This window comes from Aspergillus foveolatus, assembly GCF_047715535.1.
Source record: "Aspergillus foveolatus strain CBS 279.81 unplaced genomic scaffold BDW70scaffold_1, whole genome shotgun sequence".
Taxonomy (NCBI): domain Eukaryota; kingdom Fungi; phylum Ascomycota; class Eurotiomycetes; order Eurotiales; family Aspergillaceae; genus Aspergillus; species Aspergillus foveolatus.
The window spans coordinates 1,421,986-1,444,802 of record NW_027396065.1 but is presented as its reverse complement, the minus strand read 5'-3'; the positions used below and the strand labels follow the sequence as shown (position 1 = coordinate 1,444,802).

Below are 22,817 nucleotides of genomic sequence, written 5' to 3'. Positions count from 1 at the left end.
CTCGGCGATGAGGCAATTTGGCACCATTCGCGAAGCTGATGCTGAGCTTAGCGTCTTGGGCATCGTCGCATCATAAAGGGACTCTACGGCATAATAGAATATGCCATAAAGGGCAAAATACGTAGGAAAGTGGGCCGGGATCCGGCCTTCCGTGAAAATCGTCCGGTGGATCTCGCTTTGTTGTTCTGCAACAATTTTTTCCAGGGCCAGGCCGATGTAGGAGCTCCATCACCTGATTGGGCTATAGTGAGTCACACCATGCGCTGCAGTCATTCTGCCATGGGGATCCATCACGGTTTCATGCTGTATATAAGGAGTTGGGTCTCCTCAGCGACCTCAAGCTCCCTCCCCTTTCCCTTCTTTACCTCATCTCGTCCTTTCAAGGGGGTGATGGTCACTCCCCTCTTTACTGTCTAGGGTTGCTATCTCTTGGTATTTGTTTTGCTCTTCGCCTATACTTCCTATACTTCCACCGTACCCTTGAGACAGAGAGGGAAGGGGGAACATACAAAAAGAAATCCCCACCGAAAAGTTATCGCGCTTCTTTTGTGTATAGAATGGGACAGAGGCACAACCGACGAAGAACCCGCCCTCGATCTCGAAACTCCTCCGTCAATAAAGCGCTGACTCCGGGAGCTATATCCCCTCCGGCTGACTTGCTCTGCGCCTCGTCCTATCTGTACTCTCTCGACTGTCTAGGAAACCGCCCGGCCTCGACCCGGCACTATAGGGGGTTGACATGGCAGCCTTTTGAGTACCTGAAACCGGACATGATCATCATGGAGACGGAGCAATTCCGGCTCTTTGGAGGCGAGCCTGGGGATGACGTGGATCTTTGCTATCGCATGCTCGAGTATTTTGGAGGACTCGATTATATAGATCCGTAAGTGCTATCGAACTGGCATTACCAAGCGAAGCTCGCTCTGACATCGTTGCATTTTCAGTCTGCAGGAGTTCAAACCCTTGCCTGGGTGAAGATCGTTCGGTGAATGTTGGCGAACATCGTGACGATATCCGTTGTGCTGCCGCCAGTGGACATGAACAAAAAGAAAAAAGCTCTGGAAAGACGATTCGACTAAAAATCTCGACCTGATTCGATTATCCGACAACCGCCCTAATTCGGAGAAAAAAGTTTGAGTGTGAGACAGGGAGATCACTACTCCCCCAAGGCGCAAGCACCAGTTTACATGGATCACCCAAGTCACCGACTTGTAGCAATGAAGATTTTTTGGGAATCGGATTGGTCTATTCAAACTTGGCCATGTGACTTCTGGTTGAGACCCTTTGCCCTAGCGACATTGAGCCGCCTTCAGACTAGGCTTGCTCGGTGGGTTGAGTTCGCGGCCGATCAGCCACAGCTGGCTGACTCGTTGACGCTTGAATTCCCCATGGATGAGTCACGACGTTGGATGCATCATGTTTGCGTACATAGTACCATCGCAGGGTTTAGGAATCTCATGCTTGTAGCCAGTCATCAGCATCGGGAACACGGCGAGGGGTGTCTGTATGAACCAGCACGTCATGTGGTGTACCTGCTCCAAGGGACACCGTTAGCAGGCTCAAAAAACGTCGAACATCCACCTGATTAGAGTCGTCTCGATCACATGTGTGCCATATTTTTCATGGCTTTATTAGAGTAACGAGTAACTTTTGATGAACAAATTCAATAAAAATAGCATTGAAAGACATTTACGTGATAATGAAAAATTTCTGGATGTATTAATGGTTATTGTAGTTTGTGAATGTGGACCCAGAGAAGGGGTCTCAGCAATAGCCTTGTGGCCTTATTGTGGAATGGAAGGCGGTGAGTGATAAGAACCTCGTAAAGGACACGGTCAATCACAAAGCAACATGGCAATAAGATAATCTGCCCCAGGTTCACGGAAATGTTGCTGGCCACCCTGTCTTTCTCTCTACCATACTCTGCCTCGTCATAATTAAACGATATTACACACGAAGGTACCCCGTGTCAGGTCTACTTCCATATTGATTTCCGGTACTTGAAGGCGAACTTCTGCCACGAAGTCTGCCCACTGCGGGCAACCGTGTCCACTGAACTCGCTTCACCATGTCTACGGATTATACCTACGATGAACAGGTACGAATACAGATTGGGCGCAAGATAGCACCATATGTCCCGCAATCTCTAATGCTTTTTTAAAGGGTCAATTCTTCCCGTACTTCATCCTGACCCTGACCGGTCTCGTCACCTTTCCTCTGACATACAATCTCCTGAAACCGCCCAAAGGTACGGCAATCAAAACTGCTTGAACTTCGCAAGTTCTATAAGTTGTCTAACGGACTTCGATAGACCTAGAAAACACCGCTCCCCGGATACGGTCCGGCTTCAAGCCTGAACATGAAGACCTCATTGAGGCTCAGAAGCGGAAACGCCTCCGCAAGGAGCGCCGCATCAAGCGCATAGTCACAGTTGTCTTGGGATACGCTATTATGGCATACATGGCTTATTTGATTGTGATTACCGCGCGGGCGTCGCCGAAGATCTGGGATCCCTATGACATTCTCGGTGTGTCAAGGGTAAGCTCTCAGCCTAATCTCGTGGTCTTAAATTGTTCGCTGCATGCTGACAGCCTGTCTTTCAGAGCGCCAACGAAAGGGCGATTACCAAACACTACAAGCGTCTCTCACTTCTCTACCACCCCGACAAGATTCGTCCTGACCCAGCGAAGAATGAAACCATCGAATTGCTCAATGAACGCTTTGTGGAACTCACCAAGGCATACAAAGCCCTGACTGATGAAGAAGTTCGCAACAACTACCTCCAGTATGGTCATCCCGATGGCAAACAGAGCTTCAGCATCGGTATTGCTCTTCCGCAGTTTATTGTCACCGAAGGGAATGGAAAATATGTTCTTCTCGTCTACGGTGGCTTGCTCGGTGTACTGCTTCCGTACATTGTCGGAAGATGGTGGTATGGTTCCCAACGATACACTAAGGAAAGGGTCTATGTCGCTAGCGCGGGTAACATCTTCCGAGAATACAAAGATGATATCACGGATGGTGGAATCGTCAACGCCCTTTCCTCTGGCGATGAATTCAAGGAAGCCATCCCAGCTCAGAAAGCAGAGACTGGTCTGGCAAAGCTTGAACAAAAGGTACTAGCTGACGATAACAAATTCTTGTCTAACCAGGAACGGGAAGCCATTAAAGGATTGGACGACTTGAGCAGAAGAAAGGCTTTGGCCTTGTTGTGGGCTTATTTGAGCCGTGTCGAATTGGACGACCCCATCCTTAACGGAGGTAGGTCGTTCTTCCTCTCAGTGATAAGATAACCACTAAGTTCAGTCCAGAAAAGTACGAAGTCGCGCCAATCGCTCTGTCTTTAAATGAAGCCTTTACTGCCGTTTCTCTTGCCTTTGGGAACCTTCGCCCTCTTCTCGGTTCCTTCCGCACGTCTCAGAATTTGATTCAAGCTGTTGCGCCGGGCTCGTCTCCTCTCTTACAACTCCCTCACTTCACAGACAAAGTTGTACGATCAATAGAAGGTGAAGGTGTCAAAAACCATTTCAGTGTCCAAAAATTCATGGACATGCCTGAGGAGAAGCGCCGCTCTCTCACAGTCGGTGCTGGTCTTCTTTCCGAACAACAGTATACTACTGCCATCACTGTCGCCAAACAACTTCCCGTTCTCAAGATTTCCAAGGCGTGGTTTAAGGTTATGGGCGAGAAAGTGATTACCCCCAGCAGCCTGGTCCAGCTTGTTGTGAAGGCTCGATTTATTCCGCCTGGGTCCAGGGACGTCCCTGAACCAGACCCCGCCGATCTCGAGGACATCGATCCCGAGGAGGGCGATCTCGACGCACTCATGGGCCGCGGGCCCTCTAGAAACCGATCAGTAAAGTTTGCAGACGGCCAAAACAACGTCAACAAGAAGGTCCAACCGCCTCTTGCCCACGCGCCATACCTTGCTCTCGACCACTCTCCGCGGTGGCAGATCTTCCTTGCCGATGGCAAACAGGGCAAGATCGCTGTGCCCCCGTTCACTTTTACTACCTTTGAAAAGCCTCTGCTGGACGAGTCCGGCAACCCCACGTATAACGTCCAGACCCTCCGGATGCAGTTTCAAGCACCTCCTCAGGTTGGAGACTTTCACTTCGTCATGCACATGGTTTGCGACAGCTACATTGGCTTAGATTCCAAGCTCGACATCACCCTTCACATCGATGATCCGGCCAAAGCAGCCGCTTTGGAGGAGGAAGACGATATTAGTGAACCCGATGAGGGTATGTTACCAGGCGGTTCCATTTCTGATTGGCCATAGCTAACGTGTGAATAACCGCAGACTCAATAGCTGGACAAATGCAAGCACTGAAGACCGGCCAGCCACCAAAGAAGAAGGCCAAGAAACCTGCAGATGACTCAAGCGACGAAGAGAGTGACACTGAAGGCGACGAAGGAGATACCAGCGATACCAATACCGAAACCGATGTTGACGACTAAATAAGACAAAAGGCCTGTCCAGAGCTTTCATTGCACGATTGAATGCAAATAAGGAAAGGGCAAACTAAAGCGTTAGAGAATACCCCTGAAGACATATTTGGTATTTAACGCCTCCGGGTCGCATAGCTCTCTCCCGTCTGCATCAGTCTCAACGGGAGTGAATGAACTATATTGTGGAAGTTCTTACCATTTCTTTACATTACATGCATGTATTATCCCGGGAAATCTACGTTTTCAGTCCATAGTGGTAGGCCCTATGTCCCCTTATACGAACTTGTTTGCAGTCCTTGGTTTAAAACTACTTCTTGCAGGTGTACTATATGATAGCGATCTCTTCAGTCACTCTTCACCCTGCCACGAGCTGTACTATTTCGCTTTGTTAGCAGTGCCGGGGACTTGTAAATAATAGAGTTGACTATAGATACCAAGGGCTCTAGACGCACATCGCCAGCTATGACAGACGCGATCGACTAACTAGTGTAACAAAATCCTGAGTGGAGCACAACTCTTGGAGTTGAAATCAAGCCTGAAAGACCAGAGGCACAAATAATCAATAACAAGTGGCAGACGGAGACGGGTATATCTCAGCAGAGCACGACAAACACATAGCAGCCGGGCAGGTATATATATTCATGACAAAAACACAACAGGGCATTCAGCATTAAGTTGTAGTGTGTATTATAGGTTAATTGCGGGCCATACAGCCATCGTTCGCAAAAGACTATTTACTGCAACGGATACAGGCAGCCTATTCACAAGGGTATGCCCAAGCCGATTGCAAAGGCGGTTGGTAGATAGGTTGATGGTCGGGGATATGCAGACCGTAGTTCTCGACTAAGTCAAGCGGCATTCCAGCTGCTGATACTGAGGGTAGAACCGCGGGGCCCGTCGTCACTGCAGGATGTAGGCGGTTATCTGTTGACTGGGGACTGCAGCAGTAGAGACAGGGATGCGCGAGGCCGGCAACCGGGCCCACGTTGGCGCACTTGGACTCGGTTGCGAGAGCTGGAATATCTAGAATTGGTGGTGGCAGCGTCGCTGCTCGATATTCAGTTTGTGGGTAGCCGTGATACGCAGGTGGCTCTGGTTGGACAGACTGTGGTTGGGTTGACTGGAACTCCCACTTGATGGGGTCATGTTCAACTGGGGATAATTGGATGGGACTAGTCGGCCTTGGGACAGGGTCAGAGGGCGTAACGGGCTCGGGTGATGGGTCTGTCGTTGCGCTGCAATCGGTTGAGTTTGATAGCACGCGGAGATAGTGAAGGTCCTCAGTCTCTTCATTGCGCGCCGCTTGAGAGGAGTCCTCGGCCTGCTTGATCAGCCCCAAGCGGTCGAGGATTGCGTGCGTTAGGGGATATCCATCAGACGTCTCAACGAGCGGCTCGCCTGGAAATCCTTCCTTGCTAGCACAGAGCTTGTACAGCCTCTGAAGTGCCTTGATAACCAGCGAATGATGTGATTCTAGCATCTCCACGAATCTGGAGGTTGGACCCAATTAGGCTCATCAATATATGGAAGAGATAAATGGGAGAACGGAAGAAGCCTAACCCTCGAGAGTAGACCTTTGTCTGAGTAGCTTTTCTTTCCCGGAATAGGCAGGGGTGGTTATATGATGAGCAACGGTTGCAGGGTTGTTTCCCATCGCACTGTGCAGTGTCAGTATCGCAAGCATAAATTGCACCTGAATAACAGAATCAAAGCCGACTAACCTTCGTCTTCTTGACTCTGCAACGATCGCATGCCTTCAAAACATGTTTGCGCTTCACGCGGAAAACGCGTTGGTCATGCTTTTCGTCACTCGAAGCTATGCGAGATTCGAGCTGGGACAGAGATGAGACAGTAGAGAAGTCGTACATAGCGTCTGGGAACCCCGCTATATGCGACTTTGGGCGCAGTTTGGGCTGCCTTGACATCATGTTGGATGGGTGTAGCCGAAGAACCACGCTTGAAGAGTAGTATGGAATAATATAGCAGTTTATCTGATGGGTCGAGAAGGCAGGGGATCAGCCTCTTGACTGGCCACTGCACGCAGTTTGGAATGAGGGGTAGAGGTAGACACTCTCACTCGCACAAAGGCAGGCTGATGGGAGTAAGAAGTCATTTGAAGAAACCATCGGCTGACAGATCTTACCAGTATTCAAGGAAGATCATGATTAGCATACAAGGTACAGTAGCTAGCTCTTGTGCAGTCGCCCCGCAAATGTAGCCGACAATCCTTCCCCAGTTGGATATCTACACCCCGTAAAGAGAGCGAGACTGAAGGTGACGTGGATCAAACTGGCCTGTCACTACTGGCCTGTTACCACACGGACTAGTACCGACGCCGGTTCTCTGTCCGCCTTTTTCTGGCGTGACGGCCTCGCGAAGAGTCATGCTGCGCGCATTGGCAATCTCGATCGAGGCCCCGACCTTGCAGCGTTGTGCGGATAAAGCATCCCTATACAACACTCGATTCGCTGGCGTTGACGCGCAAAAAGGCTGTTGCTATTGACAGTTCGACCTCTCACGCCAGAACCAACCTAATCCTCATCGTAGCGCACTTCGGCACTCCCCATCGCCTCCATTGGTATGTCGGTTCAAGTTAGATTGGGCAGCGAAACCCAGAGTAGGCATCCAGTTCGATGAGTGAAGTGACAAATGCTATCACTGGCTCGGGACAGGGGTGTCGTTGATCGACCTCGCCTCATCGCGCAGATTCGAGACCATGGGTTCTCATTTTTGTGCCATCCAGTGTACACTATGTACTGACATCGCGAATATAAGATCGTTCACCCAGGGGAACCATGTATCGCGGCAGTCATAAATCTACTTGTAGAGATGGGTGAAGAAAGCGACACCACTCGCTGTCTTGCAGGCGCCTATCGGTGGGTAAGACAGCTGTCACTGGCGTGGGGGGGCGGCGCACATACGGCAATCATATCACACTCGGAATATCACCCTCTGCAACGACGAGCTCGTGCTCCATCTGGTTTGCCCCAAGGTTAAGTCAAAGTTGGCCCAATGACGCGAGCTTTCTGGACTTTTTGCTTTTTCTTGCCTTTTCATCGGCCCTTTTGGGCTGTGACTTCCAACCCCAGCTATTAATGATTCGCCATATCAAACCCTGCATCTATCTTAGTTCAGAGATGGTTCAAGCAGGAAATGATCTTTCAAACATTCTCGGAAATTCTTCGTTGTCTCCAGACCTGGTTCTAGTTCATTAAGGCAAGCTGTGGGCTATCCAGCCTCAGTGGGAGTCTTTAGGGAGCCACAGCTTCCATGACAAAAGGGGGCAATCATATGGCTCGCCGTGAGGGAGGAGAAGGCTGGTCGCACCCGAACCGTAAATATGTACCCGTGCAGAGAGTCGACTAGAGCTACGGCCACTCAGGGGGTCTGTAAGTACAGCGGACGAGGCTATCGATTTCAAGCTCGATTATCAGACTCGATGGATGAATCATTATTGCGGCAGTTGCAGGAAAGATAGCCCTACCAGAGGTCTTGAGAGCTACGCTGGGGTTGTACAGCATGGCACGGATTTGCACGACTGGATTTCAGACAAGATGCCCACGGAAGCATGATGTGGACGGCGTCGCAGAGGACAGGATTTGAGCGAGAGCGCAGAGGTTCCTGCTACCGCTAGTATCCCAGCCACAACCGCTGATTCCTGATTTGTCTCTCAGGCCCTTTAATTCCGCTCTTGTTTCTTTATTGACCTGGTCGTCCTGATTCTGAATCTCGGCTGCAAGATAGGCGCGGGGGTCAACTGTCTGACGCCTGCAGCCGTGCAGAGGGGCCCGTTCGTCATTCCGCCTGCAGCGAGTAGTAGATTGTTGGTATTCTGCGGCGTCTGAATACCGCGACCGTGCCTTCGATATCTTTAGCATGTAAGTAAGCCACTGTGACGATCTTCGAATAGGATGAATTATGTGCGAACGTCAATCATGCAGACGCTTGAATTGGGCCACAGTGCTCGGGCCCATTGCAGGTGCTTCTTGTTTTGAGCCGCTTTAGCCAATTCTGTTGGGGGTTGACATAGTCGGTCGGGGAGTTCACCATTCGACCGGCAATAGAAGACCTGAACACTGATACAGGGCTACAATAGCGCCAAGGACGAAAGTATGAAGGGGAAGGAGGAGAGGTCGGTCTGGCTGCGGGGAAACGTGACTGCGCAGTGGTCCGGACCTGGGACGGCCTCTTCTGTGTTACGGGAGACTCGACAAGACTGACCTCGTCCACTTCCATCGGTCCCATCAGATCCAGGGCTGTCTGCTGTATCTGGACACTGGCGCAGTGAGCTCTGGTCTCATGATGTTTTGCAGCTGGAGAGCTCCCCAAATTTTTCTATCTCACTTTCCATCCTGGTAACACCCGCATGGCACCTCGTTTACCAGCAGTCCTCCATTGTGCCGATGAAGACAAGGGAAATCCGCTAACTTCTAGTCCGACAGGAATGGCTACCTAGGGTCGGTTACAAATCAGATATGGTGAGGATAGTGAGGCAGGTGAGGCAACTGAGTCGGACGTCTGCTTGGTCTCGAGGCATGAGCGAATGGATCCAAACGACTGACATTTTGCCAGTTCTAAAATACTAAAATCATACCCTATCTGAATCGTTGAACGGCATGGTGCGTGAAGCAGGCAGAGCTATGGACATTTCACACAGGGCTTAAACCTGCCCTATCCACGATTGAGAAAGCCGCCAAGGCTGCATTGCGTCAGAAATAGCAGCGTCACCTCGCAGATGCTGTAAAGAGAGACTCGAGATCGCATTCGGGTGATAACGGTCAGGGCGATTCCCAGCTGTTGTTCAGATCCATCCATTGCGCTTCCTTGCTCGTAGGCCTAGGTTGGTCAATAAACGGTGTGATTGCCTTAATAGTTGACGGCGAGAGAGCATGAGTTTCCCGTATCGCTGGTTTACATATCTGATTCAGAGGGCAATATTGGACTCCTTTTTATTAATGCTGGTCGTCGCAACGAGCCGAGGACCCGCAGCACCCGCAAAAACCCTCCAAATGAAACGCTGCGGTGGCTGATGCCAGAAAGGATAAGAACTGCACGAGGTAGCGGATTCAAGCACCACTTGATGAGTAGAAAAAAGCAAGTAGAGTACATTACATTGGGTTACTCGATGGGCCTGGCTATTCCTGCCGGCCATCGAGGAAACTGCATAGATTGTTTGCTAGCTGCAGCCGTACCTTTCACGGTTCAGGGATGAGAACACTAGCCTCGCCCGACGCGAGGAGATCGAAGCTCTCCTCACTTGTTGCTGTTGTTGGTGAACTTGGGTTGTGCTTCTCTTCAATAGTCGACAAAACACCAGTCGTCTCTTTTGCATCTGTGTGCCACTGGCTATCTCCGATCCACTCAAGACCATCACCGGCACCGCGATATTCCGCCTGCCGACGAGCCTTCTCGCGCTCCATCAATGGAAGGGCGCTTGTCACGGAGGATCCTGATCCCGGACCTTCGTCATCGGACAAAGCAAGAGTGCGACAATGCCATTCACCAAGGAACATGCCGTCTGCATCAACATCCTGACGCACTTTGAGCCACTCATTCATGTTCTCCCCGTACAACTGCCGCAGCTCTTGGCCTGTTGACTTAAAATTTTTGGCCCAATGCGGTTTCGCGCCCATATCCCTCATTAGCCACTCAAATGCTTCATAATAGCGATCCTTACAAGGGGGGTCTTTATGGTAGGGGCGGTAGAGTGTCGCATTGAGATACAATGTCGGCCCATCAGCACTGCTCGGGTCGAGGAAAGGACGAGGATTCTTGTTGAGTGTAGTATCTGCAACCCTGACTTCGACAGGGCAATGAACCCAGAGTCCGTCAACTGGAAAAGGGATGCGGGCTGTTTCAGTATCGCCATGCAGCCAGGCCGACAACCTTGTGATTGCCTCCGGACCCTTTTCGAGCGGCAGTGCCCATTCATTCACAAACTGAGAGTAGAGGCAATTCATCAAGAGACCGGTACGACCTTTTTCGACTGCCTCTGTTACCGTCTTCTCAGCTCTGAACCCATACTGCATACCGAAAACGAACCATTCCACCCATGGAAGAATCCGAGGAAAGTAATTTGACAGGGCCAGCAGATTATGGTATACATGGTAGCCAATGGACTCCCCATAGAATGTCCTTGGTGGTGGCTTCAGCGGAAGGTCCGTCTTATCGGCATACCAGTGAATCACGCTCTTCCCGTATGGCATCCACCATACACGGACGAACTCATGCGACGTCCACAGGCCAGAAGACCACTCATCCAACACACTCGAAAGCGAGCGCCTTGTCTGCTTCCATGCAATATTGAACGACGGCTCCGAGCGGAAACTGACTTCCACAACTATTCCCAGTGCCCCCAATGAGACAAGAGCTGCACGGAAAAGCGCCTGGTTGCTGTCCGCGCTGCATCGCACTAATTGCCCGTTGGCCAACATCAGCGTCAAAGAAACAATGCATTCTGAAATCAGTCCATGCGCCAAAGAGCTTCCATGTGTGCCAGTCGCGATGACGCCAGCAATGGACTGGCTGTCGATACTCCCGAGATTCGAGAGCGTCAGCCCATATTCTTGCTCCAGTTGTTTCCCCAAATCTCTCAACCGTATCCCCGCCTCAACCGTAGCAATTCCAGTCTCACGATCAACGCTCAATATGCGATTGAAGTTATCTAAGTTTACCATCCACGCGGAAGAACATGTGAGGTCGGAAGGCGAATGGCCGCTACCAACAACAACAAGCCGACGACGACACCGGCGAGCCAAGTTGACGACTTTCTGAATCTCTGCAAGTGACTGCGGCTGAATGTAAAGCTGTGGCTGTGAATAGAACGTCCGAGCCCAAGTATGATGAAGATGCCCGCTAGAGGCGCGGAACGGCACCGCGGGGTCGAGGCGGGAGACCTCGCGAGCAACGGCGGGGTCCATACTGGCTGTTTTTGTGTGTATCGGATGTCACAATGAAGATTCCAATAAAATTAGGACATGGTAAGGATGGATGATGAGAACAATAGCTAGGTAAAAGGGGAGAATGAAGCGCTAAGTTCAAAACAATGAGAGAAGAGTCTGGGGTGATGATGCGATGGCGAAATATCTCCAACCGCGGAGTGGGGCCGGACCCGGCAACTTCAACCATCTCCGATTTTTTCCAATGAACGATTTGAAGAAACAATTCGATTGTCAATATCCCGACGAATATTTACTGCCTGACCTACCCAGTGATGAGTGGGAGGCGGCTATGGCCGAGTCAACAAGAATGGAACTGGGATGAAAATTGAGCTTCGAGCCTGGGGAGTCCATTCCACTGTCTTGCGGACGGTAAGCATGGTAGTGATGAAATCAATAAAGAGCAGCGTCTCAACGACAGGTTCCTCTAAGGTGTTAGGCCGTACAAATTATCTAACTGGAAGAATCTTTGTGATATTGCAGCTGTTACGCTCAGTCAAGAAACCGCCTCAAACCACCCTCCGAGATGCCCACCCATGCACCCAAACTGACAAAAAAAAAATAGCATAAAACCCCGCCAGATATGCAGTTGGTTGTAGGCCGAGAAAGATGACCCCATATAACACAAAAATACCCAGAGAAGAAAAGATAGCCTGGCTCCGGACAATGGCGCCACTCCACCGATCGATTATTGCACAAGTATGGCTGCTTTACAGACTGAAACCACAACATACAAATATAGACAGGAAGAGAAAAGTTAGCCACATTGAAATATCAGAAAAACTTTCAGCATATAGCAGATATGGGTCTTAAGATCGAATCGCGTCGATTGCAGCATTCAATGGGAATACCTGTGGTGGTCGTTCCAACGGACGACGGGTCCATTTGCGGAATGCGCTGCGGCAAGTCTCGGGCGTCCCGCCTAGGGATATAAAGCTCTTGGGGATAAAAGGTCGGTCCTGAAGTGAAGCGGCCAGGATGCCGTACTCGTGCGCAAAGACGACTGCCGATGCAAACTCGGCCGGCCGATTGGAAGCTTGTTCGCCCACGATCACATAGATCTCGAAGAACGTGTCAAGGATGTAGATTCCTCGTGGTGATAGGTCCTTCTGTGAGAATGGCTCAACCTCCTGGACTGTGTCATTAGGACGAATCACTGGAGATGATGAACCTGGACGTCGGATCCAAAACGATCGCTGGCCAAGCTCATGGTCCACGCGGAGTAACCGATGGCGGAAATGATCATGAGCCGGTTTCAAAAGCCAATCTTCGGATTGTGCATATTCTTCTGTCTCCTTATGTTGAGGAAAGACCTCATAGAAGCTGCTGGGCTCCTCTCCTTCGGCGACTTCTTCAAATTCGCCCGTCAGCCCAAGGTCCATACCAATGAGACGAGCGGCGCCAATCTCTTCGGCGGAACTTCCTTTCCCCTTCCACAAGTATACCTTGCCAAACATGGCCGATATCACAAACGGGTAGCCACTGCACAGATTACGCGGTGAGAAGTCAACCTCGTCAAACACCATTTGCCCCAGGTGTTTCCGTCCGCACAGCATAAAGATGGCCGATGAGCTGGAACGGGAGCTGGAGCCACGCCGTGTAATGAGGATTCCACCGAGCGCCTGAATGAACCGGGCGGGTTCTTTCCCCTGGCTGATGATCTCCAACTTGCAGCTATTCTCACGGGCAACCTTACGTGCGAAAGGTAAGGCGCTATCCACTGCTCCACCCCAAATATCATCGCCGCGCCAAAGCTGAACTTCGGTTCTCGGACTGCCATCCTCCTCGAACGAATGGACACACAAGTACATTGCGCCTTCGTAAAGAATGTACTCCTGGTTAACCGGAAGATCTTGCTTGTTGCCTTCTCCCGTGATCTCCCATATCTGCTTTTTCAACGTTCGGATACCCAAGCCGTCGCCTTTGTCGGTCAGCATTAACTGTGGGTCAATATTGACACGATCACTGGAGCGTGGAAGCGTCTTAAAGAAATGAGAAATTGCTTCAAGGGATTCATCAGCTTGCGGAACTAATGAGACGGATGATCTCGGGGACGACAATTGGTCCGTAGAAGCATAGGTTCCTTTAGGGGGAACAGGCGGAGAGGGCAAGGACTTTCGGAATGGCGACGAATCTCTTGATCGGTTGAGGAAGTTGTATGGGCTACCCATACGCGGAGAAGGGACGGGTTGGTTCTCCATGAAACTAGTCCTTAGCGGCGAGGGTGTCGGTGAGGAGTAGTGAGTAAATGAGGTTCGTGGCTGGTTGTTTTGAGGACTTGACGGAGAACTAACTGGCTGAGATGGAGTGAAGGCGGATATGGATGGAGACTTTCCCTGGCTTTCTGCTTCGTAGACCTTTCGCTCCAAGGTTGGAGACCTTCTTGACGGCGTAGAAAGTAGCGGATCTGCGTATTTATCCTTCTCTGGTACCGGCGGTAAGACGTCTCTAGGTTCCTCAGGTACACTTGGAACCGGCGGCGAGGACTCTGACGAATCAGCTCCCGGCGCAGCTTTCGAGCCGTTGAGACCTTGTTCAGGAAGAGGCCAACTTCCTGTGTCGGGCAACGGTTTCTCATTTGGGGAGAAGTTTGTAGCAGGCGTATCTAGATCAGAGAATGAGGGTGTAGTTTTGGCTGAGACGCTGAAGTCTGTCGGATCTGGATTCTCGTCCGCTAAGGAAATGGCCTTAGGGGGCCGCCTTTTAGGGCCTTTTGCGCGGGCTTTCGTCAAATGAGTGAGTGCAGGGCCAGAAATGGCTGTGTCGGACGGCAGGGCGCTTTCCCTGGCGGCGGGTAGAGCTTTGCTTTTTATCGACCCGTCTGATACAGCAGGCGGGCCACGGGATAGAAGACCTGCTAGGGCAGGGTTTATTCGGCCTGCGAGGCTACCTTTAGTAATGACGTCCTCTTTGACAGGCAGTGCAATTCGCGTAGTGTTTGCCGGTGGCAGAGGACGCACCGGTTCAATGGCCTCCACTGTCGGTTGCTTTTGCCCTGTCTCTGAGTTTACCTCCACCAACTCCTTGGTATCATGACGCTCAGCCTCGTCCTTCAAGTCGGTATCTGATGTAATTGGTGCTGTGTTTTTTTCTGGTAGGTCGTTTGAAGGAGACCTGAGTTCATCAACGGCGCTTTGCGCAGGCTGGGCCGTCATGGCAGATTCTTCGTCTTTAGAGAGCACGGGCGAGGGTTGCCGGAGTTGTGGAGACACCGGCGCCTCACCCTCTCCTGCAGTCGGTGACAGACTGCCTACTGGAGAATTAGTCCTGTCAATACTTGACTTGGCCAGATGCCGGCGCTTCAAAATGGCCTCCGGGACCGCTTCGGTGGGAGCTTCCGCTTGCTCAAGTGTATTCCGTCGAACGGAGGTCCCGTTCGCTTTCATAGCTTCTTTCTGCTTCAGAATGCTCTCTTTAAGTTCATCCACTCTCTGGGTTTTCTTTGGGCCACCAGTCATGTTCAGAGCAGCCTTGCCTTTGAGTATGTTATTCTTGAGCTCGTCCGGTGCGACATAATTTGACGTTTCTGCCTTCCTGAGCTTTCCAAACACATTCTTGAACTCAGGCTCCGCTGTGGAGGACGGATCCTTTACGACTTCGCGCTTTCGAAGATTTGCCCTAAAATCAACCACTGGTGATTGAGGCTTAGGACGGTTCAGTATTGGATCGCGGATGGGCTGACGAGGGGACAGCACAGGAACATCAGTATTGACCTTAGGAGTTGGTGACAAGGCTGGCGGAATATTTTTACGCTTCAGGTCATCCTCAGGGCTTTTGTCGGCTGCTTCAGGCACAGCAGAATCCTTGGCTACTTCAGGTACCTCCGATACTTCATTAGGCGCTTCAGGCGCTTCGGGCATTTCGAAAGCGGTCTCGACGCCGTCGGTTTTTGATGGCGAGTCAGGCGCAGTTGTCTCGATTGGGAGAAGCCCCTTTTCCAATGGCGGTTCCTCTTTGATAAGACTTGCGTCATTCAGCGATTTCTCTTTAGTGGGACTGAGATCCGGAGTCTTGAGCACATTGGGAATCCCCGAGAGGCTTTGCTTTTTCACATGGCCGCCAAGAGGCGTAGTCCGCATGAGGCCAACTGTATTGACTTCCTTAAAACTATTCCGGCGTCCTAGATCCACACTAGTCCTCGACTGTCGATCTTTGTTCAAAGCTGAGATGGACTGCTGGGACGGTTGCCGTTTATGTCTTGGGGATTCAGAAATATTCAAGGCACTTTCCAGCCAGGTAGATTTGGTTGGACTCCATCTCCTCTGATCCATTGTCCTGGAAACGGGAGTCGTAGGACGTGAGCCGCTTTCACCCTGCGATTCCACACTCATAATACTGCTAGATCTAGCATGTACAGTCAGTGGGGGCCTGCTTAAACTCTCACTCCTACTTGAGGCAGGGGGGGTTGCGGGACGTTGTTCGGCTTTTGCTTGACGGACTATAGTCGCCTCACTGTGACTCGAACTAGGTCGTGGGGACGAAATGGAAGTGCCTTCTCGGTTCAGTCTGGGTGTAGCGGTGAGATCAGTGTTACTCGGGGCAGCAAAACTATTGCGATTGCTGGCAAACGAACTGTTCCGGCTAAGCCCCGACGGTAGCTGAGCACTCCATCGCTTCGACACGCTATCTGACCGTCGCAGCATAGCACTTTGAACAAAACCACCTAGGCCCTTGGTTGGAGATGTTGAACGCTCCGGCGATAGTCGCCGTGGTGAGGCCGGAGACGCTATATGGCTGTCAGACTCTCCTTCTTGTTTCGGAAGTTCGAACTTCTTTGCGCTAGACAGGGGCAGCGGAGACCCGAGACCGGTGGCTGTCGAGACAGATGATACACTGTACCGGTTCCCCAGACTGCTATCTGCAAAGCTTGAGCTAGCTCTCGATGGAGGCGGCGATTGTTCATCTATTGTGTCCCGGTGGCCATTCTCCTTGGCTGATTCCGTTTGCTCCATAGTTTCGGGGGCCTTTGTGTTTTCAGATTGGTCGACCTTGCCCTCCTTAAAAGGCGTTTCCTGTGCTAGGGTGTCGTCTATCTCAGGCTGGCGCAGAAAGGACGGCTCTCGCAATGGGGACGAAGGTACCAGGGGGCTAACTAACGCTCCGGTTTCGGTGGTTGAAGCATTTGACATGGCCCTCCAACGAGTCTCGCGTGAAGGCGAGGTGGAAAAGAAGGTACGGTTTCCACTAAGGTCTCGAGAACTAGGTCGTTGCTGCCAGGATAAAGTTCCGGCCCTGCTCCGTAGCGTGGGCGAAGCTTTCGGAGAGACTCCAACCTCGCTTGCTTCAAGTCTCGACCCTGCTGGACTATTTCCTGTTGACGCTACCTTCTCGTCTCGAAATGAGTTTGACACGCTGTGGGCATCATGGACTGGAGTTCGAGGGGTCGTCGGCTCAAGCTGTTCCGGAGGATCAATGGCTCGGTGACTCAAGGACGACATGCTCAGTCGAGCGGGGTCGAGGATCGGAGAGGAATCCTTTGTTGGGGAAATAGACCGTGCTCGCTCTATATCGACAAGAAGAAGGGTCAGTTTCTGGGAGTGTAGACCTTGCAAGAGCGCAGGTGATCTATCGAAGAGCGTTCAGACACCCGCCCTCGATGGGTAAAACTAAAGGAGAGGTCACAAATTTACCAGCTCTCCTAGCTTGTCTTTCCTTGCGACCTTGCAGAATTTCCTCTTCCAGTTTCTTCGTTCGCTCTTCGTCTTCCTTGTCACGTTTCTCACCGAGTTCCCGAATTCGTTGAAGGAAGTCGTTTACATCCTCGCTGCCTTCCGCCGCATCGGGAGTGGAAGTCATGGCGGCGCTCGGGCCGGTCGAAGAGACTGACGAGAAAGCCAAAGGAGGGAGGTGACACTTCAAAAGGAGGGTAGGAATTAATGCAAAAATCCCAGCCGGTCAAGAGATTGCAATGCGGGCCGAGGAATTACGTGGGATGCAGAAGGCGAAATGCAAGGTGGGGAGAATTTGGGGGGCAGGGATAGAGTCAAGAGGACGAAAAAAAGATATAGACTGCAAGAGAACAAGGAAACCATAGAATACAGGAAGAGAATGAGAGTGGCATTTAGGTTCTTCTGCTGAGAGTCGGATTATGACGATCCTACAAAGTGGTCACGCCTTCTCCGCCTTTCCTCGCCATTTGCAGCCTTAAAGGCCCTGAGAGTGAAGCAAGTTCAGCTGTCCTCGTCGCCGCCCCACTGCCGACTCTTAAATATCTCACCACGCAATCCGATACTGCAGGATTGCCATATAGTCAGACTGGAGTCTAGAACTTTATATTTCTCAGACTTCCGCTCGGCAGAGGCTCCGTTTCAGATTCTCTCCTCGGTTGTTTTGATCTTTCTACAGGCGGTAGACTGTTTACGTTTGCCGCTCGGCTGATGCTGTGGAGTTCAGAGTCTCGTCCCGCGAGATACTCGTGATGACGACACAAATATCAGTGACAAGGTTGATAACGATTCACCTCTAGGCAAGGAAATTCACCAGTCAGCATACTAAGCCGTGTCACGAGAAGGGCTCCAGAGGCCGCATTTCTATTTTGGTTGGGTTAATGACCATTAAGAGGACCCTGTTTGGTTGCGACTCGGTCCACGGATCACAGGAATCCCACCGAGAGCAGGAACTGATTAGGCCAAAATAGTGCACGAAATAGCCTCATCTAGGGGAAGGTCAATCTGGACCTGTATTTAGTTGTCTTCAAGAAGGCTATGCACCACGCAACCCTGTCAAATGTTAGGTTGAGGGACGGGTGTAAGAAGCATTCACGCGTTTATAATGATTCTCGCGTTGATTTATCCACAAAAACTGAATTAAAGAGACTCCCTGAAGCAAATTTAGACAAAATCCAACAACCATTGTCGCTCCCCATCTGCAGTCGTAGACTCATTATACGTTATTCTAATCATTTTCTCGAGTGAAGGCGATTCAAACCACTCTATGGTCGAGATATCACCGTGTGCAGTTGTGAGGATGGGTACGCTCAGTAGAGGAACAACCGGTCCTTTGCATCCTGCACAATCCAATTCAGACCATCATGGAGATTCGCCCCTGTCATCGCGCTGCAAGGCAGTATTGTCCACTTATGAGTCTTGATCGAATCTAAGGCGAGGTTCTGCACGAAGAGTTAGAAAGACGCCGGATCCTAAACAGAGTCAATGGGAAAAAAAGCAACCCACCTTCCTGACCTCGTCCTGGGTCATACATCCTTCCACATCAGTTTTGTTCAGAAATACCAGAAGGCTCGCGCCCATTAAACGCTGCTCGGTTGTGGTAAGCTCATCGAGAACCCCAGCCGATAAAAGTTTTCCGGGCGGACATCACCGTACTTCTTCTAATAAAAGACCAGCAAGTTCGTCGCGACAATCACCGATTCTCAGTCGGTCCGTGGCATCTACTACCCAAACTAAAGTGTCTGTCTTTTCAAAGTAGTTTTTCCAATATGAACGGAGTGTTTTCTGCCCTCCGACGTCCCCTGGGCAAGCGTTAGCGGCTGGGTGGCTACGCTGTCGGGCTCCTTACAAATATTCAATCGGTATCTAGAGAAAAAGTCAGTGATTATGAACAAAAACGGTAAACAGCCGGAAAATACCCTTCAAAATCTATTGTTTTGATGATAAATCCCAGCGTTGGGCTTACAGTCGTGACATCTTCTTTCATTATTTGTTTGACGATGGTCGTCTTGCCCGCATTGTCCAGCCCTCTGCTGCTAATTAGCGGACTTCCCCATAATTTCTGGACAGAGTAGATTGTACAGCATCAGGATTCGCATCTCCTTATCCTTTAGCCTTGCTTTCCTCAATATGGATAACATTTCGCTGAGGAAATACAGGTTGTGAGCACCTCTTGGCGGGGGTTGTGAAAGGAAGATGCTAATGTAGGTTCGTTTGTGAGGAAAGCGATAAACTCTTTCCCAACGGCACGATTGATTCAGCATGAAATTATAAAAATACTAGGTCTTGAGGAATTTTCCTATTTTGAAATTCTACTATATGTTACTTGCTTTACCTCTTCCTCTCCGATTTTTTATTGATTATTGACAACGGGTTTTTATCTGATTCACTGTCAGTTCTACTCCAAAGCTGTAACCCATTGTCTTTAGAAGAGTCAAGTCTTCACCACTAACTCTGCAAAATATAACAGTACTAGCGGAGTTGGGCTTCTTCATGCTAAAAGCCCTGGACTTCTTAAGATTTTTTAGCTTTTTTTTCATGTCTGCATGCCTCTAGAGACTATCTTATTACAGTATCCTCAGACCTCTATTGCTAGTTACTATAAGGTAAGTGCACTGAAAGACATGGAAGCTTCCAGTCATATAATTATTATAACTCTCTATTTCCTTCTAGATTCCAACTCGGAATCTGCAATGGGAAGAGCAATTATGACAGTCCAGACCTTTGGGCTCAGATGAAGGCTGCCAAAGAGAATCTGTTCCTAATGCACAGTTCTCAAACAAATACAGACCCCCTGCAGGCTCAGGTAAAGATAGCAAGCATGACGCTCAATGCGAGCCTATATCTAGCACTGGGATAGCGACGCCTTTCTCACCTTCTCCCGCAAGATCGTAAGCTCAATTGCTGCCACTGGAGGACCAACGAGCCCGACTTCACTTATTGAAGGGTTCCACCGCACCTGGATTTCAAACTGGTTTCCAAACTCCCCAGACTGCATTTTTTCGATCAATAGCCTCGAGTCAAATCTCTCTCCTCTTCCCTGTTCACCTCGTCTGAGGTCTCTTCCCCAGAGCCGACCCCGACCCTGTTTACCCTTGACGTACGAAAAGGCCGTATCGATAGCGCGAGAAGCGAAAGCCCTGTCTCGTCAGTCCTGCAGCATTTATCATGTCCCAGACATCCCTCCCCCGTTTTCATTCTCTCTAGAGTCTTTCCCTTATGACCGAGCCCGACCTTGTATACCTTTGACGAAACGAGAGGCCTTGCTAATAGCGCAAAAGCAAGTACTGCGCCCCATCAGTCGTGCATTCCGCGTAGCGAAGTTAATTACGTCCCAGGCAATCCCCAGTTTCCTTCTCAAGTAGAACAAGAGGGTTTTCCTAGAGCTTCCCTGCTGGCTCCCATCAATTCTTTACAAGATCGGAGTGTCAATTTACCAGGTAAGGAGTCCTTATATCAAAGCAGACATGTAAGTGACTAATACGTAGCGGAATCTAAAACGAATTTGCGATTCACAAAGAACGAGAGCGATGATCCAGACGAGGTCGTACTCCCCTGCAAGTGGGCGCCAAATGATGCTTTGAGGCACTTCGGTACAAGGCCATTCAAAGTACCCTGTCGCCCTCATCACGACCCGGAAGCAATGAAGTTGGCGACACACGATGACTCCCGCAAAACAAGCGACAGAAGGATATCGCAGGCTTCCACCCAATGGACTGAGGGCTTGCACAAAGGCGTCGGTCTTCCCAGTGACGACCGTACGGGGCAGCGCACTAGTTCGGCGGCTGCGATGAAGGAAAACTGTCGTAGCGACCTGGTTGTGGATGGTGAGCTCGAGCGTCTGCGAAAGGAAATCATGATAAATGCTCATCGACGCGCGAGGGAAGATTCGACTGCCAGCCCGGAAATGCTTTCCAGATGCAGAGATGGCCCTGGGACCGATCGCACTTCGCAATTTTATCGCGAGATTGAAAACGCCCGTGTGTTTCCACAGGAAATACCAGATTCCAGTTATCTACCTAGTTCCTCTCACATATTCTCCGCAGAGATTCAAGAGAACGCGGGAGCTGAACAACTCAGACGCGAGTTGTGCGGCCGCTTGAGGCTTTACAGAGACTCCTATAAGAAAAGCCCCAAAGCCTTCCCAATTCTAGCCGAAAACGGCGAATACATACTCTTGCCAATGCCGACTGAGGAGCACGAGGGTGCGCTAGCCAGGATCCAAGCCGATCGCGAGAGAGTAGCCGAGCCCGTCACTAACTTCGACCCTGCAATTATTCAAGCGCAAATGAAAATAAAAAAAACTCAGGTCCTTAAAATAGTTGGACCGACCCTGCCATTGTGGACTGGGAATATTGTCCCCCCGGCCTTGCACACAGCGATTCTGACGAGGTTGCATATCGCGCGAGATTTCAGAATTGGCTAGAGAGCACTATCAAATGCGAATGTGCTGTGGACATCTTTCGTCAAGCATTCTTTAATGGCTTTGCTCATACTGATGGCGAAACATCGATGTTGATCCTTGACATGCGTAAATATGAGACCCATTTAGGCCCAAATGACAAAGAATCCTGGCTTCATGCGCACGAAACTGTTGTTGGTTATTGCTATAACATCAACCTTCAGGAGAGGGGCAGAAGAAGCAGAGGAACACCGAAATAGGATGGAGCTTCAAGTTCGGCGCGAGGCACGGCGTGAACCTCTCCGTAGTCCACGCAGCCCAGTCGCGGATATCTATCTACGACCCGTTGATGTCAACAAGGATACTCCAGAACTCAGGGAGATTTACAACTGGTATACGCAGAACTCCTTTACTAGCCCGAACATCCATATTATTAATGAGGATGAGGTTCGCCAACGCATCGAAGAGTCTCGCAGCACCAATCTCCCATGCATTGTTGCGATCGACCGCCGCGTTGAAAAGATTCTGGGGTACGCCCTTGCGCGGGAATTTGATCGTCATGCAGCGAGTCATTTTACCGCAGAGCTGGATTTATACGTCAAGGATGAACACACCAATCTAGGCATTGGCCAATGTCTCCTAGACAAGCTCCTTGAGATCTGCGATCCATCGTATACCCCGAAATGCGGTTGTTCCTTTAAAACGTCGAAGGAGGAGCGTTCGGGATATTACCCCGGTGGAACACGCAGACTTGCTCGGCTGATATTCACTCTTTGTTACGTTGATATGAAGGCAAAAGACATTTCCAAACATGAGAGGGTGAAGAAATGGCTCAAGCAGCGTGGGGAATTTGAGGAAGAGGGATTGCTTCGAGGTATCAGAGTGAAAAATAACCATTTGTGAGTCTCCATTTCCAAGCCAAGATGTATCTTACTAATTGAATTAGGATTAATGTCGCTTACCTTGTGCGTACAATTGGCCATAGTCATTTGAACAAACTGGACTTCTAGGGGACAGCAGGTGCTCCGCATGGAAGCTTCAAACTAGATGCATCGGAGAGGTGCAGTCTTTGTATGGGTGTGTTACTGCAGTCCTTGATGGCGGTTGAGGAACTCATCTGGCGATCTGTTATTTGACACCAGTATCAATAATGGTTATACTCTTTGTTTTATACCCCGTTCAAGCGTTGGAAAGTCGTAGCGACGAATCATATTGGTCCGGCTCGGAGACTCGGAGAAAGCCCCAAGCGGTATCTTTTTGCCGTTGTAGTCTTCCCACCGCCTTACATTTGAAACTTTTTTCAATTCTGCGGTTAGATAATTACGAGAAACAACCGGGGATAGAAGGATCAAAGAGGCT

General features: G+C 50.3%; 7 protein-coding genes across 7 annotated transcripts; 3 read left to right on the top strand and 4 right to left on the bottom strand.

Moving 5' to 3' along the window:
• Positions 1-347: 347 nt before the first annotated feature.
• Positions 348-1,020, top strand: BDW70DRAFT_126342 (uncharacterized protein). The gene is made up of 2 exons (XM_073735075.1): positions 348-883; positions 945-1,020. The coding sequence occupies exons 1-2, from the start codon at positions 558-560 to the stop codon at positions 973-975; spliced, it is 357 nt and encodes a 118-aa protein (XP_073601433.1). The 5' UTR covers positions 348-557; the 3' UTR covers positions 976-1,020.
• A 920-nt stretch (positions 1,021-1,940) lies between these two features.
• BDW70DRAFT_6487 (J domain-containing protein) lies at positions 1,941-4,835 on the top strand. Its single transcript, XM_073744471.1, has 6 exons — positions 1,941-2,098; positions 2,164-2,248; positions 2,312-2,538; positions 2,604-3,261; positions 3,312-4,244; positions 4,304-4,835. Exons 1-6 carry the CDS (start codon positions 2,069-2,071, stop codon positions 4,459-4,461), a joined length of 2,091 nt encoding a protein of 696 aa, XP_073601432.1. The 5' UTR covers positions 1,941-2,068; the 3' UTR covers positions 4,462-4,835.
• Positions 4,836-4,850: 15 nt separating this feature from the next.
• BDW70DRAFT_6493 (uncharacterized protein) lies at positions 4,851-6,830 on the bottom strand. The gene is made up of 3 exons (XM_073744478.1): positions 6,174-6,830; positions 6,013-6,110; positions 4,851-5,942 (listed from the first exon to the last, which is right to left on the bottom strand). The coding sequence occupies exons 1-3, from the start codon at positions 6,378-6,380 to the stop codon at positions 5,210-5,212; spliced, it is 1,038 nt and encodes a 345-aa protein (XP_073601431.1). The 5' UTR covers positions 6,381-6,830; the 3' UTR covers positions 4,851-5,209.
• Positions 6,831-8,988: 2,158 nt separating this feature from the next.
• Positions 8,989-11,507, bottom strand: BDW70DRAFT_6490 (D-arabinono-1,4-lactone oxidase). Its single transcript, XM_073744475.1, has one exon. It carries the CDS (start codon positions 11,370-11,372, stop codon positions 9,648-9,650), a length of 1,725 nt encoding a protein of 574 aa, XP_073601430.1. The 5' UTR covers positions 11,373-11,507; the 3' UTR covers positions 8,989-9,647.
• A 351-nt stretch (positions 11,508-11,858) lies between these two features.
• Positions 11,859-17,590, bottom strand: BDW70DRAFT_6482 (putative gelsolin repeat protein). The gene is made up of 2 exons (XM_073744469.1): positions 17,021-17,590; positions 11,859-16,893 (listed from the first exon to the last, which is right to left on the bottom strand). The coding sequence occupies exons 1-2, from the start codon at positions 17,184-17,186 to the stop codon at positions 12,200-12,202; spliced, it is 4,860 nt and encodes a 1,619-aa protein (XP_073601429.1). The 5' UTR covers positions 17,187-17,590; the 3' UTR covers positions 11,859-12,199.
• A 652-nt stretch (positions 17,591-18,242) lies between these two features.
• Positions 18,243-19,235, bottom strand: BDW70DRAFT_126334 (ADP-ribosylation factor family-domain-containing protein). The gene is made up of 6 exons (XM_073735074.1): positions 19,139-19,235; positions 18,976-19,086; positions 18,906-18,922; positions 18,713-18,858; positions 18,563-18,643; positions 18,243-18,498 (listed from the first exon to the last, which is right to left on the bottom strand). The coding sequence occupies exons 1-6, from the start codon at positions 19,195-19,197 to the stop codon at positions 18,367-18,369; spliced, it is 546 nt and encodes a 181-aa protein (XP_073601428.1). The 5' UTR covers positions 19,198-19,235; the 3' UTR covers positions 18,243-18,366.
• Positions 19,236-21,614: 2,379 nt separating this feature from the next.
• Positions 21,615-22,468, top strand: BDW70DRAFT_155280 (GNAT family N-acetyltransferase; the record flags this gene model as incomplete). Its single annotated transcript, XM_073740016.1, has 2 exons — positions 21,615-22,357; positions 22,405-22,468. 2 exons carry the CDS (start codon positions 21,615-21,617, stop codon positions 22,466-22,468), a joined length of 807 nt encoding a protein of 268 aa, XP_073601427.1.
• Positions 22,469-22,817: the final 349 nt, after the last annotated feature.